Below are 23,983 nucleotides of genomic sequence, written 5' to 3' on the forward strand. Positions count from 1 at the left end.
GAGAATCGAATCAATTCCTTTTTCTGCTCTTTCTAGAGGAAACATTTTTGCCTGCTGTTCAACATGAAGTAAGATACAGAACTTGGACATTTTCACAAGTGACAAAGAATGCTTGTGAGACTCTAGTGTGTCTTGTCTGAATAGTGTTCGTTTGGTACAGAAAGTGAAAGAGAACCATTTTAAAGTCAAGTGCATGCCCTGATCAACAAAACTCTTTTCACTCCATAAAAAAATTATTCAATTCAAATCTTAATACCACTTGTGAAAACATGCTTATTGTAACACATCGTTCTTGGCGTCTAGAACCTGGTGAATGTTTACTGCGAATTCTTCAAATTGGTGGACATTAGTGGGAAATGTCAGAAAATTGTAATAGTTACTGGTGTGTCAAGGCCAAATGAGTGTGTTCAGTAACTGGCCAATAGAGGTTAACATGACCTAGTTGCAAATCCCCAAAATACATCTCATGATGACATAGTGCTACATCATAATTTAAGCATAACAGGTGCTGGGGGCATTTGTGTAGGAGAGGTGAAACAGCAAGGGGAGAGAATTCATGAGCCTATAGCACGCTGGCTATGGCAATTAGGACATTACTATGGAACTCCCGTGATTACTTTTTAATGCCCCATTTAAAATTCTCACTCACTTAAATAGCTGTGATTATAATACAATTATTTTACATGGCTTTTCTTTTGGAAAAGGAGCGGTGAATACTTTTCAAGCCTATGGGCAGGGGCTTGTGTGTGTGTTTTAATTCTGTGCAGTACCTGACACATAGGTGCTTTATAATTTATTAACGGCAGTGGTAGCTGGTTATCCGTGGTGAATATGTTGGCTGGGATCCAAAGACTGTGCAAGTAGTTCTGCTTGCCCAAAGGGGATTTGGGTTTGTATTTCTTACAGCCTCTCCCACCCACCCCCCTTTATGATGCATAGCAAATCACTTTTGAAACTTTTCAACAAGCCTTTGAAGCAGAGACGTTTCCTGAGCTTACGTCAAATGTTTCTCTGGTTGTTACTAGTTGAAACATGCATAAAAATTGAATTAAAGAGGAAAAAAAGTGGAGACCTTTCCCAGTCTGCAGCTGTATTAGGATTGTTTTTAGATGTTTTAATTGTGTTATCACTTGTGTGTTTGCTTCCCAGGGCTCCTTTGGGAGGAAGGGTGGGATATAAATGTAATAAATACAGTAGGGTCCTGCTTTACGGCGTTCCGCTTTACGGCACTTCATTCATGCGGCGGTTTTCAGTCAGGGAAAGGCCCCGCTCTTACAGCACTTGTTCCACTAATACGGCAGTTTTTTTCCGTCGCACACCATTTTGATGTCATTTTGACATCATTTTTGCGCGATGCGGCCCATTATAGTCTATGGGGCCCTGCTTTATGGCGATTTCCGCTTTACGGCGGGGGCCTGGTCCCTAACCCGCCGTATTAGCGGGGCCCTACTGTAATAAACTGCAAGAAGGGGTTACTTTCAAAAGCAGTGTGTGACACTGTAGTGTGTATAGGGGGAGGGGAGGGGTATGTGTGTCTGCTGTTCAAACATAACATTAGATATCATACCAGGAACACCCTCTGATTTGGGCCCATGTAAAGAAGCTCTTTGGATCTTAGCAGTTGTGTTTTAGCGTGCACATGTGCCATTGTCAGTATTTTTAAAAACACTTGAGTAAATGATGAATGTTGTGTGCTCCATTGCAGTGTATTTGGGAGTGACAAATCTGGGAGCTTATCAAGTCCGCATGACAAGTATATGTGTTCAGTGGCAACTTCACAGGCATGCAACTGCCTACAGGATTGTAATAGAATCTCTTCTTGGTAAGTCAGCATAGTGACATTACATCTATTTTGCTACTTGGTTCATCATTACTATTCACATACCGTATTATAGTGAAACTTAAAACTTACCTCTCATGATGTGACCCACCTTGCATGGAATGATGGGCACCCCCAGCAGGCCTGGCAATAATAGTCATGGGCAAAATCCACTAGTGCAGCCTTTGCCAACCTGGTGCCCTCTAGATGTTTTGGACTAAAACTTCTATCAGCCCCATCCAGCACTGGCTAGCATTGATGGGAGTTGTAGTCCAAAAGATCTAGAGGGCACTAGGTTGATAATGGCTATACTAGAGAATTGTCTTTTGCGTTGTCCGTTGTAATGAATGGAAGCAGCACAAGAGCACAGTAAAGAGTTCTTGGTCAACTTGCATTCAATCCAGTGAGGTTTATACAGTTCTCTTTTGTTGTCCCTGCCCCTTTATTGACTGCAGGCACTTTAAATCAACTGAGTTACAACTTCCAACTTAAAACTGGCATCTTATCCTTGAAAAGTAATCTACAGCAGAGGTAGCCAACCTGGTGCCCTCCAGATGTTGTTAGACTACAACTCCCATCAGCCCCAGCCAGCATGGCCAATCACCAGGAATGATGAGAGACCATAGAGTCCATATAGACATTTAACTGTAGACTGGGGCCAGGCCTCTTATTGTGATCCTGCTCTATGCACATTTGCTTGCCCTATGTTGTAAGACATGTCCATACCTGCTGCCAACATACACATTTTTTGTGAAACCTACCTTGAGAAGTTGCTATATGAACTTTTCCTAAAGGATGTTTGTTTGTATAAGTGTATCCACTTCCCAGTTTCACTATTCCCAAGATCATCTCTATTTCATGTCATGATTGACAACAATTCTCTCAGTAGCTGTACAAGTACAGGCTCCCATTGGCTGCAATGTATCATAACTGCACCTGTGTGTTTTCAATTTGCTAGTGATCGCCATCTCATTTGTAATTATTATTAATTATTTATGTAGCAACAACCAACAAAAAAATACTGTCAAATTCATTGTGCCATAAGCTTCTGTGGGCTAGAGTCTGCTTCATCAGATGAATGCAAGGTTATCCTTAGCCAGCATCAGGCATGATAATAACATAGTACATTACACAATATTAGCAAAAAAAAAAAAAAAAGGATAACGCCTGACATTACAGTTCGAAGTGTTCTTTTACTCACTCTGCTCCACTTGATTGTGTTACTTTTATTTTCGATAATGGCAATTAAGTCCTAATTTTTACAAAGTTGTATTTCTAATTTCAGATGGGACAAAGGGAGAAGTGCTGCTTGGTGGAGGAACTCCTAGACACTGCTTCTTTGAACTCATCCCTGGTACAGAATATAAAATCACTATTTATACACAGCTTCAAGAAATAGAGGGGCCAGGGGCCAGCATCATGGAGACAACATGTAAGTGAAAACTATAAAAAATTTCCTAATATTTTCACAATTATAGTGCCGGGGACTCTGCAGCTAGAATCAGGAAGCTCATGAATTGAGGCTGGAGTGTAACTCAGTAGGCTACCTGTGAATTTGTATGGCTAGGCCTCAGGGGCAGAGCCCTGTTCAGATAGGAATGCAGCATTGGCCCCTGCCACTGTCAGGCAGTATGAAGCCTCTGGATTGTCTAGGCCTGGCATCACCATTAGGGACCTGATCTTCTGGCTTTTGCCTAGTCAGCATAGCAGAATCGTCTGTGTTACATCCCAAACCTTCAGTTTGAGTATCCAGCATAGGAAGTTGCCTTACACTGAGTCAGACCATTGGTCCATCTTAGTATTGTCTACAATGACTGGGAACAGCTCTTGTTGTTCTGTCTATCATGCCATAAATGTGACGTAAACATAGTCCTTTAAATTAGTCTTTAATATCTCAGCTCAGTGGTAGAGGATCTGCTTGGCATGCTGAAGGTCCTAGGTTCAATCCCTGGCTGGGAGAGGACCCTGCCTGAAAACCCTGGAGATGCGCTATCAGACAGCGCAGACAACACTGGGCTCGAAGAACCAATGGTTTGACTCGGTATAAGGCAGCTTCCTAATAAAGGGCAGCGCTACTCCTGGGATAGGCAGACTAAGAACTTTGGGTTGAAAGAATGCTGCTAGACAAGGGTGGGGTCCCCCTGTCAGTTGTGAGAATAGAAATCAAGCATCTGGGTGCTGTCTCAAAAGCCCCCAGCTAAAAGCTACAATGAAAATGGCTAAGCAAGAGCTGCACATGAAAAGAAATGAAATGACACAAAAGTGTGCTCTGAGGCGATGGGGGTGGGTAGGGAGGAGTGGAAGGGCCTGTGTCACTCATCACCATTCACATATTAGGGCAGAACTGTTTATTTGGCAGCAAACACAGTATCCTCTCCCAACACATTTTCATCCCCCCCCAGGGTGCAAATAAGAAGAAGCAGGAGGAATTTGAGGGGGAGAAATGGTATGGGGGGGAGCAGGGTGATTAATTGTTCTCCTACCTGCTGTTTCACCCCAGGCAGAGTTTCCTAAATGTGCTTCCTGGTCAGGGGGGGAATGGGTCTGTGGGAAGAAATCCTTCTTCTGGCCATGCCTTCTCCCCTGCAAATGCCCTCCTTAACATACTGCTTGTTTGTGCAGCTATGGCAAACAGTGAGTTGGGAATTCTGGTTTTGCCACTGAATGCCTGGTGCCGCTCTCCAGCTGTGCTTATCAGTTGCCCACAATACACACACAGTACCATATTAGGAAATGAGGAAGCAGCCTTATAAGGAGTCAGACCAGTGGTCTATCTAGCTCCATATTGTCTATGAGAACTGGCAGCAGCTCTTTGAGGTTTTAGACTGGGGGCATTCCTAGTCCTAGCTGGAGATGTCAGGGATTGAACCGAAGATGCTCTGCCAGTGAGCTGTGGCCCAGTCATATTCCATATGGCCATAACAACATGCTTCTATCTTTTCGGCGCCAGGTTAAGACCTGGCTATGCTCCCAGGCATTTTAATGCGTTTAATGTTACAATTTTAAATCTCTTTGTTTCAGTTTATTTATTGTGATATTTTGTATTTCTGTACTTTTAATCTTTCGTACACCGCCCAGAGAGCTATTTGCTATGGGCGGTTTAAAAATGAAATAAAATAAATAAATAAATAAAAACAATAGTAGTGGGTGTCCTACAAAGGGAAGACTTGTACTATTCTGAAGCCCTTCTTATCCAATATTAGGGAAATGTGGTGGTAGCTCATGGATGGGAGACTTCTGGACTGTGCATGTTGAACAGGCAATAAAACCATGTTCATTGTACTGAAACCTGACTGTCTAGTTTGAACAGAGAGAGCCATCTTGGCATTGCATACCTCTTGGTAGCTGCCCAGAGTGCACACCTTTCCCTTTTTTATCCCTGAAATGCTAAAAGGTTACCAAGGGTAGAAGGCAAGAGCAGCACAATATTATGGTGTCTAATGCAGTGGTTCCCAAACTCCTCATCCCCCCATGGACCACTTGAAAAATGCTGTTGGGTTAATCACCTAATGATTTTTCTGCCAGATGTAGCAATTGTCATGGGCTGTGCCAGAAGCTGTATAATGTTTAATTATATTTTTATTGCTTCTTTTATTACTTTTTTTGCATTTTATTATATTACAATCTGCATTCCATAGAATTATAATTGTAATTCAACAAAGTATAAGAAACTAAAGAAGTATTAAAATACAGTTAAACATCAATATGAATATTTAATATGGACATGCAGCAGACCACCTGAGTGAAGCTTGTGGACCACTGTTTGGGAACCTCTGGTCTCTAATCCATGGTACTTGCAGCTTCACACATGGCCTTGATGGCAATAGCAGTAATAGCAGACCTTAGGGTTTTTCCTGTCTCTCTGACAGTAGATGGAAATCATGCATCTCTACAAAGACAGTACACTCTTCCCATTTAATATTTTCAAAAGTGCATCAACATAGAAGCATGCCTTGCTCCTAATTTGTGTTTTAAAAGCACACAAATCAGGAGTGAGGGAAGCACTACCACAGTGCTGGAAACTGAGTTATGCCTGGGAAGTCTTTTCATGATATGATCTTGGATTGTAATGACTCCCGAGAGGATCGGGGATAGTGGAACATAGCAACAAAAAAGGAACATAAGAAGGTGCCTTATACCAGGTCAGACCATTGGTCCATCTAACTCAGTGTTGTGTACACTGACTGGCAGTGGCTCTCCAGGATTTCAGACAGGGTACACTCACAATGCTATCCAGGAATTGAACCTGGGACCTTTCTGCATGGAAAGTAGATGCACCACCACTGAGCTACTGCCCATCCTTTAAAGGTCTTGATATGTGGCTGTACCTGGGGAGTAATTTTGAGGAAGCTGTCAGAAGCAGAAGCTGAGTTCATGAATTGCCAGGGCAATTCATCTACATGTTCATATGGGCCAAGTTCAGTGCCAGATCCATGGGATACATTTGCAGGAAGGAGGAAGACTTAAGATAGAAGCAGAGACTGGTAACAAAGAGAAGGCTGGATTAGGCAGGAATTGAGATGCCAGGAAATACATGCACAGATTTCAGGCATATCTTTGCAACTGTAAAGGCCAGCAACTTTAAACAAAGAAAAGCTGAGATTCTCAATAAACTAAATTCTGCACTAAATAACAAAGTAATATTCTTTTGTGAGTGTGTAAAATATCCTCCTTTTCTACATTCTCCCAAAATTTCACCAATGTCTACATACTGACTTGCTTATACAGGCCAGCTTCCTCTTATTATTCTTTTCTCTGTCCTTAGTGCCGTTCCCGACTCAGCCACCACCAACTCCTTCAACCACTACCCCACAACCTACAATTCCTCCCGCAAAGGAAGGTAAGTGTTTCCTGTAGTATGGTAATGAGTGTAAACAATACAGTGATTGTGACCGCCTCCCAGCCACCTTGGGTCTCGTGTTGCAATGGGGAACGAGATCCAGCCACAACAGAGTGTGCGCCTCTGTCTGTCCACCCTCTCTGCTTAAGGACTTGCTGCAGGAAAAAGGGAAATATCTCTACAAAGTTGCCCTTTTTGCAGTCAGCCTAAACGTCTCCCTTGTGTCTCCTGAAGAACAGCTCAAGTTGCGTGGAACTTGGCTTAAGGTGCACGTGGTAAATAAATGGACTTCATAAGGGCTTAACGTAACAGGATGCAAAGTTTACTAAAGACAAAAAAGAGGTTCTTAGAACATAGGCAAAACAAGGAAAGGCTGTTGGCATGCAAGTAGCTTCCCTATGGAGCAAAAGAACAAAATAAAATAGATTAAAATTCCACTCACTTCCCCTGAAATTAAACAGTTCCTCACCATAATTCTGTTACTGAAGAATCTTACTCTAGAGTTGCATCCCTTTCTCTTTTTACAATGCTGAAATCTGCCTTGATCTAAATCTCCCAAAGCCAACTGCTTCTAGAAATAACCTCCGCCCACCTGCCCCTACACATCACAGGCTCCATCCTGCAGGTCACAAGCTTCAGAAAGTTTGGGGGATTTTAATTCTCAGCTCTCCAACCAGCCATGCCACCTATGTGCCAATCTCCACATCCTCAGTGAATCCCTCCCTTCCCATTTGAGCCACAGGGCAGGACAAGTATACCAGGTTAACCCTATAATCCCCAAACAAACAGACAGATAATATTTATATTCCCTTATAATGCAAAATGGTCTATAGAAGCAAGGTCCATTCAAACAGTCCGTATCAGCAAAGTCTGTTTCCTTCACAATGATAATCTTAATGACTCTTGAAATTTGCAAAGTTTTTTTAATCCTCTAGGGAAGATCGCATGAGTACTCTGAAATCTTAAAATTTCTTGGGTTCCATAGGAAGGTTTACATATGTTAGGGGGAGGAGAGAAATAATTTTAGAATGAGAATCCTGGTATCCATTTGATTCAACATACTTTGTATGTCTTCAGTTTGCAAAGCTGCGAAGGCTGACCTTGTGTTTTTGGTGGATGGGTCATGGAGTATTGGAGATGACAATTTCAACAAAATAATTGGCTTTCTGTACAGCACTGTTGGAGCTCTTGATAAGATTGGCCCTGATGGAACTCAGGTGAGTGAGTGAGTGTGAGAGAATTAACATGATTAAATATGTGAGCAAATGTTTATTTCTACTATGACTTGTCTGGAATTATAGGAATGAAAATAGAATAAAATGGCAGTGCTTTTGAAAAATATGCTCTTGAATCTTATCTTTAGAACTTTAAAATATTTATATTCTTCCAGGGTGTAATTAATTCCAATACAGAGACTCATTAAAGCATCCCTGTGCCACTAAAATACCCCTAACCCCTCAATTCCAAACAGATTTGTACGTTTATCTCACAGTTTTTTAAGGAACATACTTGAGGTGGCTGGTGCCTATTGGCACCAGGGATGGAAAGATCTGCCAACCTTGGTTCTGTCAGTTTCTTGTTTTTCCAATCTTAAATTCAGTTCTTCACATTTCTGCAGCAATTTGCAATTTCATCAGCATTTTAGTGCAAATTTCTGATCAAATCAAATCAGTTTTGACTAATATACACATTTTGGCAACCAATTATTTTTCTCAATGTAATGCATTTTATTTGTTATTTTCATGAATAAGTTGATTTTTATGCACACTTTCCCCTAATATATGCATTTTAGTCAACATTGGTTGGTAGAAGAACTGCATTGCAAAATTTAGGTAAGTGCAAATTTTGAAGGACAGTTGTGTTTCAGTTCCCACGTTGTTTTGGAAAGTGCAGATTTGATAGATTCTGCTTTAAGTGTGAATTGAATGAAATTTCTCCCTCATTGCTAATTGGGATGAGTGGACCAGAAGGCAGGGAGACCAACAATAGGTGACTTCAGAGCCAATGAAAGGCAGAACTATCCCCTGATTGGTTGTAAGTAAGAAGGTAAGCAGATGGCGGCTGGATGAGGTTGGTGTTCGTTCACCCTAATGGACTATCCCCCAGTGATCCAGTGGGTTGTATACTAACCCCTTCAATTGTTATAAATTGAACTCAGGTGTTATTGGGGTTATGATATACTATAACACTCATCTGGTAAAGAAGAGTTTCAAAGTCTGCTGAAAACTCATTTGGCAAGTCAGGTCCTGCTATGAGGCAGTACAAGGCCCCTTTGTGTATCAACACAGCTGCCAGGATTTTTTGGATTCTCCTTGGAGGTGTGGCTATAAGGGCTGTCATGATAAGCTTCCTGCACTTCAAAATTTGCCACTCCCTGAAGAGATCCTGTGTGAGTGGATCTTGACAGGGGCTGCATACCAGAGCTTGGAAAAGTTACTTTTTTTGAACTACAACTCCCATCAGTCCAATCCAGTGGTCATGCTGGCTGGGGCTGATGGGAGTTGTAGTTCAAAAAAGTAACTTCCAAGCTCTGCTGCATACACACCATACATTTAAAGGACATTTAAAGCACTCGGCTTCCCCCAAAGAATCTTGGGAACTGTAGTTTGTTCATACTCCCATTTGCCCTTGTTGAATTTGCCAGAATTGACTGAGATGTTTTTTCTATGCAGGTGGCAATTGCTCAGTTCAGTGATGATCCCAGGACAGAATTTAAACTGAATGCCTATAGAACGAAAGAGACTCTTCTGGAGGCCATCCAGCAAATAGCATACAAGGGTGGAAACACCAAGACAGGTGGGCCAGATTGCCAGATATAATTTGTTATTGCTGATTTCAACACAAAACCACCTTTTCATTTTTTTGACGCGCACAGGGAGTAGCTTCTTTTGGTCAATAATTACTGCAAACAATTAGGGAGCATTAGCATCGTTAAACAAATAATACTAGCCCACATTGGGTGTTTTTCTGAGCTCAGGGTGCAGTCATTCAGAGCAATAGTTGCCCTCAAGACACATTGCATTCACGGCAACCTTTTTATAATAATTAACAATGTAAATACCACCAACGAAAATTATTTAAATGCAATAATAGCTGGATTCAGTGGAAGTTGTAGGGCAGATCCCTGTGCCTGAACTATCTTTTTTGGAAAGGGAGTCTGAAGAACTGAGCCCAATAGTGGTGACAAGAGACAACATTCTAGGCCTTACTGACAAATTAAAAACTGACAAATGGACCATTCACTGGGTCCAAATGACATCCACTCAAGAGTTCTTAAAGAACACAAATGTGAAATTGCTTACCTTCTAACAAAAAACATCCTCCACACCAGTATAACCAATGTAACACATAAGAACTTTTGGTACTGGGGGATTTCAACGTCCATGCCGAGGCTGTCTTATCTGGCGCAGCTCAGGACTTCATTGCCTCCATGACAACAATGGGGCTGTCTCAATTTTCTACTGGCCCAACACATGTGTCGGGACATACTCTCGATTTGATCTTCGACATGGAGATGGTGATCTGATGGTGGGGTGTTTTTCATCTACCCCATTGTCATGGACAGATCACCGCTTGCTGAGATTTAGACTTACAGCGGCTCTTTCCCTCTGCAAAGGTGGAGGATCTATTAAGTTGATCCGCTCCCGGAGCCGGATGGATCCTGTAGGTTTTCAGAGGGCTCTGGGAGATTTTCCGGCTGATAGGACTGGTGCTCCTGTCGAGGCCCTGGTCGCACTGTGGAATACAGAAATGACCCGGGCTATTGACACGATCACTCCTGCGCGTCCCCTTCGCTGTAGAGCTCATACAGCTCCGTGGTATACCCCGGAGCTGAGAGCGATGAAACATGAGAAGAGGAGGCTGGAGTGCAGATGGAGGAAAACTCCCAGTGGATACAATCATGCCTTGGTAAGTGCCACCAATAAGTTGTATACAAAAGCGGTAAGGACAGCAAAGAAGCTCTATTCTGCTGCCTCTATTAGATCATCTTTAAGCCGCCCAGCGGAGCTTTTTAAAGTCGTGCGAGGGCTCTTACACTCTGGCCCCCACGATACTATGGAAACATCTGAGACCCGCTGTAATGAAATTGCTGGACACTTTCAAGATAAGATTGCATGTATCCGCAGGGACCTTGACTCTGATGTTGTGACAGATGAATCCATTGAAGTGTCCGGAGCACGGCCTTGTCTTTCTTTATTGGATGAGTTTCAGTTGGTGCAGCTCGAGGAAGTGGACAAGGTGCTTGGAATGGTTCGGGCAACCACGTCTGTTCTGGATCCTTGCCCATCTTGGCTAGTGAAAGCTGGCAGGGCTGGAACCACCGGTTGGGCCAAGGAGGTGGTTAATGCCTCCTTGAGGGAGGGAGTGGTCCCTGGTAGCCTCAAGGAGGCAGTAGTGAGACCTCTTTTAAAGAAACCCTCCTTGGACCCAGATAATTTAAACAACTATAGACCGGTGGCAAATGTCCCTTTTCTGGGCAAGGTTTTGGAGCGGGTGGTTGCCAGCCAACTCCAGGCGCTCTTGGATGAAACCGATTATCTAGATCCGTTTCAATCCGGTTTCAGGCCCGGTTTTGGCACCGAAACAGCCTTGGTCGCCCTGTATGATGACCTGTGTTGGGAGAGGGACAGGGGGAGTGTGACTCTGTTGATTCTCCTTGATCTCTCAGCGGCGTTTGATACCATCGACCATGGTATCCTTCTGAGGAGACTCGCGGAGTTGGGTGTCGGGGGCACTGCTTGGCAGTGGTTCCGCTCCTACTTCGCGGATCGTCACCAGAAGGTAGTGCTTGGGGAACATCACTCGACACCATGGACTCTCCATTGCGGAGTCCCTCAGGGGTCGGTTTTGTCCCCCATGCTTTTCAACATCTACATGCAGCCGCTGGGTGCAGTCATCAGGAGTTTTGGAGTGCGTTGCCATCAGTATGCTGATGACACGCAGCTCTATTCCTCCTTTTCATCTTCTTCAGGTGAGTCTGTTGATGTGCTGAACCGTTGCCTGACCGCGATAATGGACTGGATGAGAGCTAATAAACTGAGACTCAATCCAGACAAGACCGAGACATTGTTGGTGAGTGCCTTCCCTGCTCAGATGGTGGATGTTAACCCTGTTCTGGATGGGGTTACACTCCCCCTGAAGGAACAGGTACGTAGTTTGGGGGTTCTTCTCGACTCTTCCCTGTCTCTCGAGGCCCAAGTGGCCTCGGTGGCACGGAATGCGTTTTACCATCTTCGTCTGGTAGCCCAACTACGCCCCTATCTGGACAGGGACGACCTCGCCTCCGTTGTTCACACTCTGGTAACTTCAAGATTGGATTACTGTAATGCGCTCTACGTAGGGCTGCCCCTGAAGACAATTCGGAAGCTTCAGCTGGTGCAGAACGCAGCTGCCAGACTACTGACGAGGACCAGTCGGTCTTCGCATATAACACCTGTCTAGGCGCGTCTGCACTGGCTTCCTATTTGCTTCCGGGCGAGATTCAAGGTGCTGGTTCTTACCTATAAAGCCTTACACGGCGTGGGACCTCAATACCTTGTGCAACGCCTCTCTCGATACGAACCTACCCGTTCACTTCGTTCAGAATCTAAGGCCCTCCTCCGGGTACCAACCCATCGGGAAGCCCGGAGGGTGGTTACTAGATCTAGGGCCTTTTCTGTGGTGGCCCCTGAGTTGTGGAACAGCCTCCCCGAAGAGGTATGCCTGGCGCCTACACTTTTATCTTTTCGGCGCCAGGTAAAGACCTTTTTATGCTCCCAGGCATTTTAATTTTCTTAACCATTTTAATCTTTTAATCCGTATTTTTAATTTTTGTCGTATTGTGTTTTTGTAGTGTTTTTTGTTGTTTGTTTGTATATGTTTTTATGATTTTTATTATGATATATTGTATTTTATCTTGTTTGTTCACCGCCCTGAGAGCTATTCTGCTAAGGGCGGTATATAAATTGAAATAATAATAATAATAAAAAAATAAACATAATGGACAATAGTGGCCAATGTAACACATAAGAACATAAGAAAAGCTCTGTGGATCAGGCCAAAGGGCCATCAGAGCCCAGCATCCCATTCTCACAGTAGCCAATAGGGTTGCCAGGTCCATGGCCTGAGACTGATCCTGTATCTTTAGGAGACGAGAAAGTCAGCCAAGTGCAGGTGTTCTTGCAACTCTGTAATGGGAAAAACCACAAGGTGGAATTCTCCCTTCCCCCTGCACAACTTTTAAAGATACAGAAGACCTCTTGGAGGCCGGGCCTGGCAACCCTAGTAGCCATCCAGATGCATATGAGAAGGTCGCAAGCAGGGGTTGAGTGCAACAGTACTCTCCCCACTTGGGATTTCCATTAATTGGTATTCAGAGACATGTTGCCTTCAACAGTGGAGGTAGAACATAGCCATTCTAGTTAGTAGCCATTGAAAGCCTTATTCTCCATGAATTTGTCCAGTCCTCTGTTAAAGCCATCCAAGTTGGTGGCCATCACTACATCGTATAGGAATGAAGTCCACAGTTCAACTATATGCTTTGTGAAGAAGTTATTTCTTTTGTCTGTCCTGTACCTTGAACATTCAGCTATAAGAGGCAGGGCTTTTTCTGTGTTGGCACCACAGTTGTGCAGCTTCCTTTCAGACGTTTCATTTGGCAAAGTCTTTGACCACCTTGTGAAGATGTGTTTTTTTTCAAAAAAGCATTTAGAATGGCATGATGGTAGTTGTGATTTATGCTGTGGTAATTAGTATTTTTCTGTGCTTTAACTGTTTTTCATGAGTCTCTAATCCTCATTAGGGCCATGTTTTTGTGGGAAAAGGTGAAATACAAATTAAATAAATGCACTATTGCATGCTCTCTATACTACTGTTTTCTTTCTTTTTTTTACAGGCAAGGCAATTAAACACGCTCAGCAGGTCTTATTTACCATTGATTCAGGGACCAGAAAGGGGATCCCAAAGGTTTTGGTAGTGATCACAGATGGGCGATCACAAGACGATGTGAATAAAGTCTCCAAAGAGATGCAGCTAGATGGTAAGAACACAGGAACATAAGAAGAGCTCTGCTGGATCAGGCCAAAGGCCACAAGCAGGACACAAACATGCTCACACAAAACACAAGCTCATGTTCCCCAGCAACTGGTATTCAGAGACATACTTCCTCTGATACCGGAGGTAAATGTGCCATTCTCTTGGGAATTACCTGTTCCACTTTACATGAAACAAAGATGTCAGGGTGGGGGTCTTTCATAAAATGTAAAAGTAAGGTGCAAGTGTAAAAGCTGCGCTCCATGTGATGGGTTTACCTGATGTAATTTTTAAAAACCAAGACATTTTGGATTTATCCTCCAAGGTACTTGTGGTCTCTCTCTTGGACTTCTTCTGCTGATATACACACACTCTTTTGTTGTTATGTGCCTTCAAGTTGATCACGACTTATGGCGACCCTATGAATCAGCGACTTCCAATAGCATCTGTCATGAACCACCCTGCTCAGATCTTGTAAGTTCAGGTCTGTGGCTTCCTTTATGGAATCAATCCATCTCTTATTTGGTCTTCCTCTTTTTCTACTCCCTTCTGTTTTTCTCAGCATTATTGTCTTTTCTAGTGAATCATGTCTTCTCATGATGTGTCCAAAGTATGATAACCTCAGTTTCATCATTTTAGCTTCTAGTGATAGTTCTTGTTTAATTTGTTCTAACACCCAATTATTTGTCTTTTTTGCAGCCCATGGTATGCCCAAACCTCTCCTCCAACACCACATTTCAAATGAGTTGATTTTTCTCTTATCTGCTTTTTTCACTGTCCAACTTTCACATTCATACATAGAGATCAGGAATACCATGGTCTGAATGATCCTGACCGTAATGTTCAGTGATACATCTTTGCATTTGGGGACCTTTTCTAGTTCTCTCATAGCTGCCCCACCCAGTCCTACCCTTCTTCTAATTTCTTGACTATTATCTCCATTTTGGTTAATGACTGTGCCAAGGTATTGATAATCCTTGACAAGTTCAATGTCCTCATTGTCAACTTTAAAGTTACATAAATCTTCTGTTGTCATTACTTTAGTCTTCTTGAAGTTCAGCTGTAGTTCTGCTTTTGTGCTTTCCTCTTTAACTTTCATCAGCATTCATTTCAAATCATTACTGGTTTCTGCTAGTAGTATGGTATCATCTGCATATCTTAAATTATTGATATTTCTCCCTCCAATTTTCACACCTCCTTCATCTTGGTCCAATCCCGCTTTCTGCATATAGATTAAACAAGTAGGGTGATAAAATACACCCATCTCACATCCTTTCCAATGGGAACCAATCGGTTTCTCCATATTCTGTCCTTACAGTAGCCTCTTGTCCAGAGTATAGGTTGTGCATCAGTACCTTTTATAGGTGTTTTCATGCAAGTCAGTTACAGATTAGTTATCTTAAAGTATTTGTATCCTGTGTGATTATTGTTAATGTGGGAGAAAATGCAGAAGATAATTGCAATTATTGGAGTTCCAAGACTCTTTCTGTTCTCTGATGCAGATCTTTCTCTTTCTAGAGCCTGAGCTATGATACTAGTATCCCCTGTTATTTGTTTTAAATAATCTGTGGATTCAGCATGCTGATGGCTACAGTGTCCCTACTCTGTTAACATTATGCTGGCACAATGCTCAAGACACTGTAACTTGCAATACTTGTGTGCTGGCTGGGCAAGTGCTAGAATTAGGTCATAAGGTATTGAAAGAAATTAATCTATGCTGCTTTGTCAATTTGAGACACTGTGTAGTTTCTGTTCCTAAAATAAAGTTGGCTGGTTAAAGGGAAAGAATTCCTGGCTGGCTAAGGAGAGAATCCTTTTATGAAAGTGCTGAAAGACTAAGCTGATGATATCTATTGGGATGGGGGGGGGTAAATCTGTGTCATGCACTGGAGAAAACCGGATTTATTTTTCCATTCTGGGTGTAGATAAAGATTAGCAAGAGTAAGTGTTGTTGCATCTGAGGCTTTTTATTTATATTTTTGCAGATTATCTTATCACAGGAATTTTCTTGTCTCCCTCCTCCCCTCCCCTCTAGGGTTCAATATATTTGCTATTGGAGTAGCAGATGCGGATTATTCAGAACTGGTTAACATTGGCAGCAAGCCCAGCGACAGGCATGTCTTCTTCGTGGATGACTTTGATGCCTTTAAGAAGATTGAAGATGAGCTGATCACTTTTGTCTGTGAAACAGCATCAGCAAGTTAGCAATAATTACTTCATTTTTAATTTCCTTCTGTTTACAGCCCAAATGCCTTAAAAAGGATATTTTACTAACTTTATTTGCAGTATGATAGTGTTCAATTCTCTGCATGTTTATTCAGAAGTAACCTCAATTGAGTTCAGTGGTGCATACTCCTGGGTTAGTATGCTGCGAACTGCTGTCTTAGAGTTTGTTTCATGAAGAATTATGTGCTTTATCTTTTTTGTGATCATTTACTTATTTATTTGATTTATATCCCACACTTCCTCCTAGCAGGAGCCCAGGGCAGCATTCAGAATATTTATTTATTTATTACATTTCCTCCAAGGAGCTCAAGGTCGTGTATGTGGTTCTCCCCCTTCCCATTTCATACTCACAACAACCCTATAAGGTAGGTTAGGCTGAGAGACACTGCCTGGTCACCCAGTGAGCTTCATGGCTAATTGAGGATTTGAACCCCGGTCTCCTGGGCCCTAGTCCAACTCTCTAACCACTACACCACACTGGTTCTTCCTGTGCTTCCTGTCACATTTCATATTAGGGTTGCTTCCACTCGACAGCCTTTGCATGCTTCCAAGGCACTGGTGTTCATAGTTAGTAGAAACTCCAATTAAAATGGGGGTTCCTCATAGTAGTCAATATTATTGCTTTTTATTATTTGTTATTTCAATTTTATAACCCACCCTTCCTCCCCAATGGGAGTTCAGTGTGTGACTCACAATAATAAAATTACATAAGAAACAATTTAAAATAGCACTGGAACATATTGCAGATAGCAGTTAGAACCAACAGTGTAAAAATATCACAAAACTATTGGCTCAGATATGTTAATATATGTAATATAGTGCTCTATTAACCAGTAAGGCCTTTGCTCACATGGCCGAGATCCTTCTATAATGTTTACTCACAAGTAAGTCCTATTTAGCGAAAGCCACAAGTATGTTCTATTTAGCAAAGCAACATTAATTAAATTTCCTCCTTGAAGATTCTGCCCCTTTTTATTGATTCCCCTTCATCAAGGCTGGGGAATTAGTGATGAACTGCTCCTTAATAATTAAGCTTCTGTTCTCCATGGAGGAAGTAGGTTTCCTTCCATTATTTCCCCCCATCATTTTATGACAAAATAATACTGTTTTATTATAAAAGAAAAAAAAATGCAAAGAAACTAGTAATTACAGCCTTCCCTTCCACATGGGGAACAAAAGCTGATCAGTGTGGGACATTTTTTAATATCTAAATAGTTTTTATGTGTGCATTTTCAGTAGTAAATACAAACAGTTGTACCCAGAAGAACCCCTTACTCCCCTCCCCCTCCTCCCCAGGCATTCCATGTGGATATATCATTCACAAAGAGGTAAGTTATTTAACCAAGTTCACATGGTATAATTCTTCAGAAATCGCACAGCACAGTGAACAGGAAGCAATGAAATGGACTCAATTTGTAAACAGGAAGCTTTTGATGAAAAGCACAGTAGCCCTGAAAAGCCTCAACAGTGCTTTGTCTGTCTATACTGGATAGGGTGACTTGGCACTTAGGTCTTATTACAGCAAAAAAACCATCGCAAATCATCTCTGGGAAAAAACACAACTCAAGATGACAGCACAGAATACAATGGAATACAGTGATTTGTCAATGATGACATGTGGATTGCCAGTTTAAAATGTGTAAATTAGGATGTCAATTACAGAGAAAAGGGCTAGTGTGGAAAAACTGTTCTGCCTTCCAGCTGTGGTTGCTTGCATGTGTCCATCAAGTTCAGTCCGGTTCTGCCTTCATACTACACAGAATGAATGCAGGACTAGCAGTTTTCAAAGAACATCTATGTTTATTTTGCTTCTAGTTGTTATTCAAAGCAATGAATAATTCCTGGTGTTTCCAAAATGCTGGGAAGAGTCAAGTGGTCATGACATAAGTGGCTTTACCCTAATTATTTCCAGTATCATGGAGATTAAATATCCCTGAGATTATTCTAATGGTGGTTGTTTTAATTATTAAATATTGTTGTGCTAAAATAATTGGCAATATGTATCATTATTTACTTGAGGTTAAATTCTCATCTGGTTTTTGTTGTGCTAATATTACCAAACTGTATATCAAGTACTGATGTCTACTGATCTAGCACTGATTTAGTTTTCCATTTAGAGGTGAAAGAAAATATAATGCAGCCAAAAGATGTCTTTTCCTTCAAGGCTTAAGGATGTACCAACTGTTCCTTTTTCTTCTTTACAGCTTGCCCATTGGTTTATAAAGATGGCAACAGCTTAGCAGGTATAGTCTTGTTTAAAAATACATTTCCCATTTACAAATACTTCACTAACTGATCTGTCTGCTTGTAATATAAAAAGATTTATCATCCGGCTGTTGAAAGGGGGAGTAACCTAGTGAGACTTTCTGTCATGTCTATCTTCTGTAGCGCACACATATATACATATATTTTTACACTCTATAAAAGACCTCATCTCACAACAGTGAGGAAACTACAGCTGGGAAACTATGATGAAAGATAGTGGCTACATTTAGATATAATGTTTTGTGGTTTATTGTTACTGGAATGAGTCTGGGCAAACCTTGGGCTCATATAGTGCAAGCCTACACTTCCATTTTTATCTAACTGTAGTTTAGTGTTATGTTCCAGACTGATCAAACTGTGGTTAGTCTTAACTACAGTTTACTGAAGCAAGAAAACTTTGAACCTTGGTTTCTGAAGCTGGGTGCTTCAATAAATCATAGCTAAGCATAACCACACTTAGGGTTCAGATGTAATGCTAAACTGTGGCTAATTGAAAATGGAAATGAAACCTTCCAGTCTTCTTGTGGCCTCAATGGATGGGGAGAGGAGAAAGGAGAGCATATGAGCATGAGGCTCATTCCTGTAACAATTAACCATGGTTTATCATTGTACTGAATTCAGTCAATGATTGGCAAGGTCACATAAGTGAGTTCTGGAAGAAGCACATTGGACCAAAGTTTCCAAACTAAATATTATCCTCTGGGCTAGCAGGTCCTAGGAGGCATCTGCTTAAAACCTTGGATACTTGCTGTCAGTCAGTACTGGGCTAGGTGCACCAATGGCCTGATTCAGTATTAGCAACTATGTATGTTCAAATCACTTTTCACTGCCAACCTATCCTCCCTTCTCTTTCCTTTCAAGTACCATTAAAACATATTTTACTTGTGTATGATCATAACGATCCTCCTGCATTATTTAAGTGGATTTTATGATATGGAAGTTCCCAGATAAATGTATCCATGCTACTAGACGTAGCAGTGGTATACACATTTATTCATTTCTACTCCCAAACCATATTAACAGATTTAAGTGACATGTGTTATATTTGTATGGTTTCCAGGATTCAAAATGATGGAGATGTTTGGTTTGGTTGAAAAAGAATTTGCAACTATGGAAGGGGTTTCTATGGAGCCTGGAACATTTAATGCCTACTCCTGTTACAGATTGCATCAGGATGCCTTGGTTTCCCAGCCAACCAAGTATGAACTGTCAATGTATTCTTAAAACATATTATGATAACTGTAGCCAACCACATAAGAAAATTCATGGAAGCTAAATAATAGTGTAACATTTTCTATATTTGCATATAGGAATGAGGTTGTATTTATCTTAACATTGGATTGATAAGGGTGAGCCCTACCATTAGGCAGGTGAAACAATCCACCTCAAGCTCAGATTTTGAGTAGTAAATTGCCAATTAGTAGGTGAGATCCAGTGGGTTGTTCTTTCTTCTCCTCCCCTTTACCGCCCCCTGTGACCCCTGAAATCTGCTCTGGATGATTGAATGACCCTCTGAAGTAATAGAGGGCAAAAATCGAGGGTTGTATTCACAATGCAAAACAGATCATTCTGCCAACAGAACGATTTTCCCCTCTCTTCCCCCTGTATACCCCCTAAATGTGTTCTGGGGTTCCCCCCACCTTCCGAAGCAATTCAGGGCATGGTGCAGAGCACAAGTGGGAGCAATCCTGTTGTGCTATCACAGCTGTTTTGTTGAATACCACCCTGAGCCTCTGCCACAGGCGCCAACATTTCTCAGGCTATCTCAGAATATTTAATTTCACTTAACAATTAAAATTACAAAATAGTAACAAAGGTTGCAGGTTATTTTTCTGTGCGTGATGGCAAATGTTTTCAATGATGAAAAAAGGTGAGGGTTTTTTGGATGTCGGCCAGTTAAATGAAGCAAGCTCACTAAGGCAACCAGACAGTGTTATTTGAGGAAGGGAAAGGAGGGAGAAACGGCGTCTGGAAGTCTCCCATGGGGATGACTTCCCCCATTGAGAGATTCCTCACCAACTTGTAAACGTCTTGGAAGATTCCAAGCAGAGATTTGCTAGGCTGTTTGTAACAGGATGGGTTTCTGGTGTAATGTTCACACAGTGACTTGGCCCGCATTAAACCACAGTGTAATGTTATGTGCATGAGTGTGGCTCCCCTCTGCTCTGCTCCTCCAGTGCAGCCATGAGGAGACGATTGGAAGCATCTTCTTACATTTTCAACTAAGTTTATCATTTTGTCTGAAACTGGACAAAGTACAGTTAGTTTTAACTATGGTTTGATCCAAACAAATCAAGACCAGAAACTATGGGTGGTGTTCAACTAAAAAGTTGGGCTAATGCAAGTGTTAGTGCTAGTGTTAGGGGATTTCCCCCCTTTTCTCCCTTCACGCTGGCCCTGCATCATCCCCAAATCTATTCTGGAGGGTTGGGGGAAAACTCCAGAACAGCTTTGGGGGAGTGCAGGGGGAGGAGAGGGGCAGAGCCATCTGATGGAACAATCTGCTCAGCACTGCATTGAATACAACCCTAGTTGGCTTGTATGGTGCTTCTCAAATGTTTGAAGTGTAACCCACCTCGAATGTACTCAACCTTGTGGGACCCACTTTCTAGACTAACTCCATCATTCAAACCCTACTTACCCCCTCTATATCAGAAAACACAAGAATATCTATCAGTAGTTATCACTGGGCAAGTTTATGTTTTATTCTTAATGTTAATCTAGGTATATAAAGGTCACAAGTGGGCAACCCTCAGCCCCGGGGCTGCCTGTGGTCCTCCACTTCCTTCAGTGTGCACTCCCCCAACCACAGAGACAGAGAGAGACAGGGAAGAATCAATTTATGAAGAGAGGGAAAAGAGGGGTGGGCACTTATGCAAAGCTCCAAAGTCCATAACTTAGTGTTATGTTTGTACTTGAGAATTTTCACACTGGTCTGATGAAACCATCAAACCTGTGTAAGCCAAACCATGCTGTGCATTGCAGGTAGTATGGGATGCCAGCATAACACTTGCAGAAGCAGCAAGGAGCAATGCTGGCATTTCAGCAATGATGATGGTATAAGATTCCCTCCAGGTCTTTGAAAATGTGTCATCCATATGTCTCATCAGCCACAGGAATAGGAAATTTATTGAGTTAGAGGGCTGGACCTAGTCATTCATTGGGTCCCTTCCAGCACAAACATTTTATTTAGATAAACAAAGACTGGCTTTTTGAGTCCTTTCGCATATGGTGCTGCATGTAAATAGCTATACCACACACATGCAACACTACACAAAAGGCATTCTGCTCTTAAATCTCTGCTGCACATCCTCACTTTGGTTGAGAACAGAAGCAGATTGTTGCAGCGGTGTGTAGCATTGTGATGCTCTTCAGTCTTGCTTTTTTCCCCTCTTGGATTTGGCAGGGTACAAGGGGTAAAAGGTAAACCGTTTTGGTGGATGAAGCATTGAAGCCAGCAAGCAAATGAAGCACCTTCTTTGTTCCCTGGCAGTTCAGGGTATTGCAGAATGGTAGCAGAGTTACTTGCTCATATCCTCAGTGTTTCCCAGTTTGACCACTTCTTAACATGATCCATTGAAGGGCTATCTGCACATAGATACAGGTTTCCGTAGGCAGAAGTCCATCACGTGAGCAAAACGTTGTTCTAGGAGTCAGGAGTCCCCCAAATTCAGCAGCCCTGGTTGCAGATGCAGCTGGTGCCCCAATCCCAGAATCCTCTTGGGAAGCACTATCCCTTCCCACTATTGGAAAGAAGTCCCCCAGATACTATACTCCAGCCTCCTGTCCTTCATTTGTTTGGCAAGGGAGGGGATAGAGCGGAAGGGCTGTCAGTAGGGCTGTTCTTGGAGATGTCTGACTTGGGGCATCGAGGTGTAATAGTATTATTCTTGAATCTAGCTTTTCCTTGCTTCCCAAAAAGAGTCTTCCCTTCCACCATTTACAGTAAGCATCTTTCCAATAATGCAAGACTGCTTGTGCTGCTTTGGAATGTTACCAGTATTAATCTTTACCTTGGCCAAATCTCTCTCTCTCTCTCTCTCTCTCTCTCTCTCTCTCTCTCTCTCTCTCTCTCTCTCTCATATATCTATCTATCTATCACACTCCGGCATGAGGGTTGAGTGCCAAAAATGCACAAGAGAAGCATATTGAATTTCAGAGCAAGCGGGTCCAAGAGCAGGATTTTTCCTTGGGAAGGGAGCACACTATTAAGTGGAGAGATAAAGCTAATTCAATCCATATGTAGATTCTGCAAATTGTAGTGATTAGCAAATGCACAGTTTGTAACGTGGCACTTGGGGCTGGAAGAAGAGGAGGACTTAAAGACTTTAGCACAGGGGCCAAAAGTGGCCCTCTGGGTCTTTTTATCTGGTCCTCAGAACTCTCGCTAGGACACATCTTGTCCCCAGGCCACACTCCCTCTCCTCAGGGCTCACCCTTCACTGACACTGCTCTGTGCCCTCCTTGAATGCTTTTGCCTGGCTGGGTTGTGTCCTTGAATCGGGATAATGCCTCTTGTCTGCCTGGATGGAGAGGTGTGTGTGTTTGTTTAGAAACCCCTGACTTTTGTGTGATTGGAATGTAGTGTAGTGTACAAAGGTAATGGTTGTACCTGGTTTTTGCCTCTGGTCTTGCCCACTTTTGCCTCTGGCCCCAGCCACTACTGGCATGCGGCCCCTGGAAAGTTTCTCACAAGGGCATCCCTGCTTTAGAACATGCCATATATTTCCAAATGGAAGCCATGCTCATATATAGCTGGAACAGGCTGATAATGTATAAGCAATCCCTATTTCAGCCTTTCTCAACCTGGGAGGGGGAAGGGTGGCATTTGATGGCCTGGAGTTCAGTATCTTTATTTCTTTTGCAAGATAAGTTTTTCATGACCTTTTTTATGTTTCAACTGTTTTTTTAACACGTGGTATTTCAAAGGCCCTCCAAGCTTTTGGGATAAGAGCACAATACGAAAATGCTTCATCCGTGTGAGAACCAATTGGTACTGCTGAGTTTATGCCATGCTTGATAATATGCACATCTTAGCTCCAGAGAATTCAGAGTTCCAATGTTAGCAGAGTAACCCAGCATGCCCAAATTAAATCAAACAATGGTAAATGCTACGTGGAATGCAACAGGTGTAATTCAACATGCAATTCAGCATGCTTAATGTCCCATGCACTTGAATGGTGCTTAGTCTTGGATTGTACACCAAACTGATAACATTCATGGTAACTCCCTGGCTGGTCTCTGTCAAGTAATTTGGAGGAGAAAATGAAATCTTAGAAAATCTAGTTATTGTATCACAGGCTTCACTTCGGCAAAGGCTTTCTGTATCCCTTCTTGGCTGCTCTCCTCAAACCGCTTCCTCTGGAGTAGTCCTGAGGAGATGAAATTGCCTCACATGAGCAAGTCTGAAGGCTGCAGTGCAGTTAGACTCTTTGGCATGCCGCTTTCAAGAAGTGTGAATGACATCATAAATATAATTATGAAGGTTTATGGCAGTCAGCTGCTCATCTCCTAACAACTTAAGGGTGGCTTAACTAGGAAAGGCAAGCCTATTGTAACCAGACCTCCAGGTCATTTAATTAAAAGTTGCAGGAGAGAAATAGATGATGTATCTAAAATTGACAATGCTGTAGGCTTCCTAATTTTTTAAAAAACTTGGAATAAGGCCAGTGAGAGCATTGTGCTGCTTTTTAAGCACAGTTGAGTAGATTCACCGTATACAGCAGTCTTCCTATCCATAACGTTTTTTGTCAGCCGGCTGATCAACAAGGGGTCATATAACAAATGCATTAAGTAGTGGGAGCACTATGTACACCTGTTGT

General features: G+C 42.3%; 1 protein-coding gene across 3 annotated transcripts in view; it reads left to right on the top strand.

Annotated features, from left to right (window-relative positions):
* The window catches only part of COL14A1 (collagen type XIV alpha 1 chain), a 189,534-nt gene that overhangs the window by 112,585 nt on the left and 52,966 nt on the right, over positions 1 to 23,983 (top strand). For all 3 annotated transcript variants that reach the window (XM_061605762.1, XM_061605771.1, XM_061605753.1), the window contains exons 24-32: positions 1,706 to 1,822; positions 3,105 to 3,251; positions 6,585 to 6,659; positions 7,737 to 7,876; positions 9,332 to 9,455; positions 13,534 to 13,677; positions 15,706 to 15,870; positions 18,101 to 18,139; positions 19,222 to 19,360. In XM_061605762.1, coding sequence (XP_061461746.1) covers positions 1,706 to 1,822; positions 3,105 to 3,251; positions 6,585 to 6,659; positions 7,737 to 7,876; positions 9,332 to 9,455; positions 13,534 to 13,677; positions 15,706 to 15,870; positions 18,101 to 18,139; positions 19,222 to 19,360 — 1,090 coding nt within the window. The remainder of the gene's footprint in view (positions 1 to 1,705; positions 1,823 to 3,104; positions 3,252 to 6,584; positions 6,660 to 7,736; positions 7,877 to 9,331; positions 9,456 to 13,533; positions 13,678 to 15,705; positions 15,871 to 18,100; positions 18,140 to 19,221; positions 19,361 to 23,983) is intronic.

Source organism: Rhineura floridana, chromosome 1 (genome assembly GCF_030035675.1).
Source record: "Rhineura floridana isolate rRhiFlo1 chromosome 1, rRhiFlo1.hap2, whole genome shotgun sequence".
NCBI classification, from domain to species: Eukaryota; Metazoa; Chordata; class Lepidosauria; order Squamata; family Rhineuridae; genus Rhineura; species Rhineura floridana.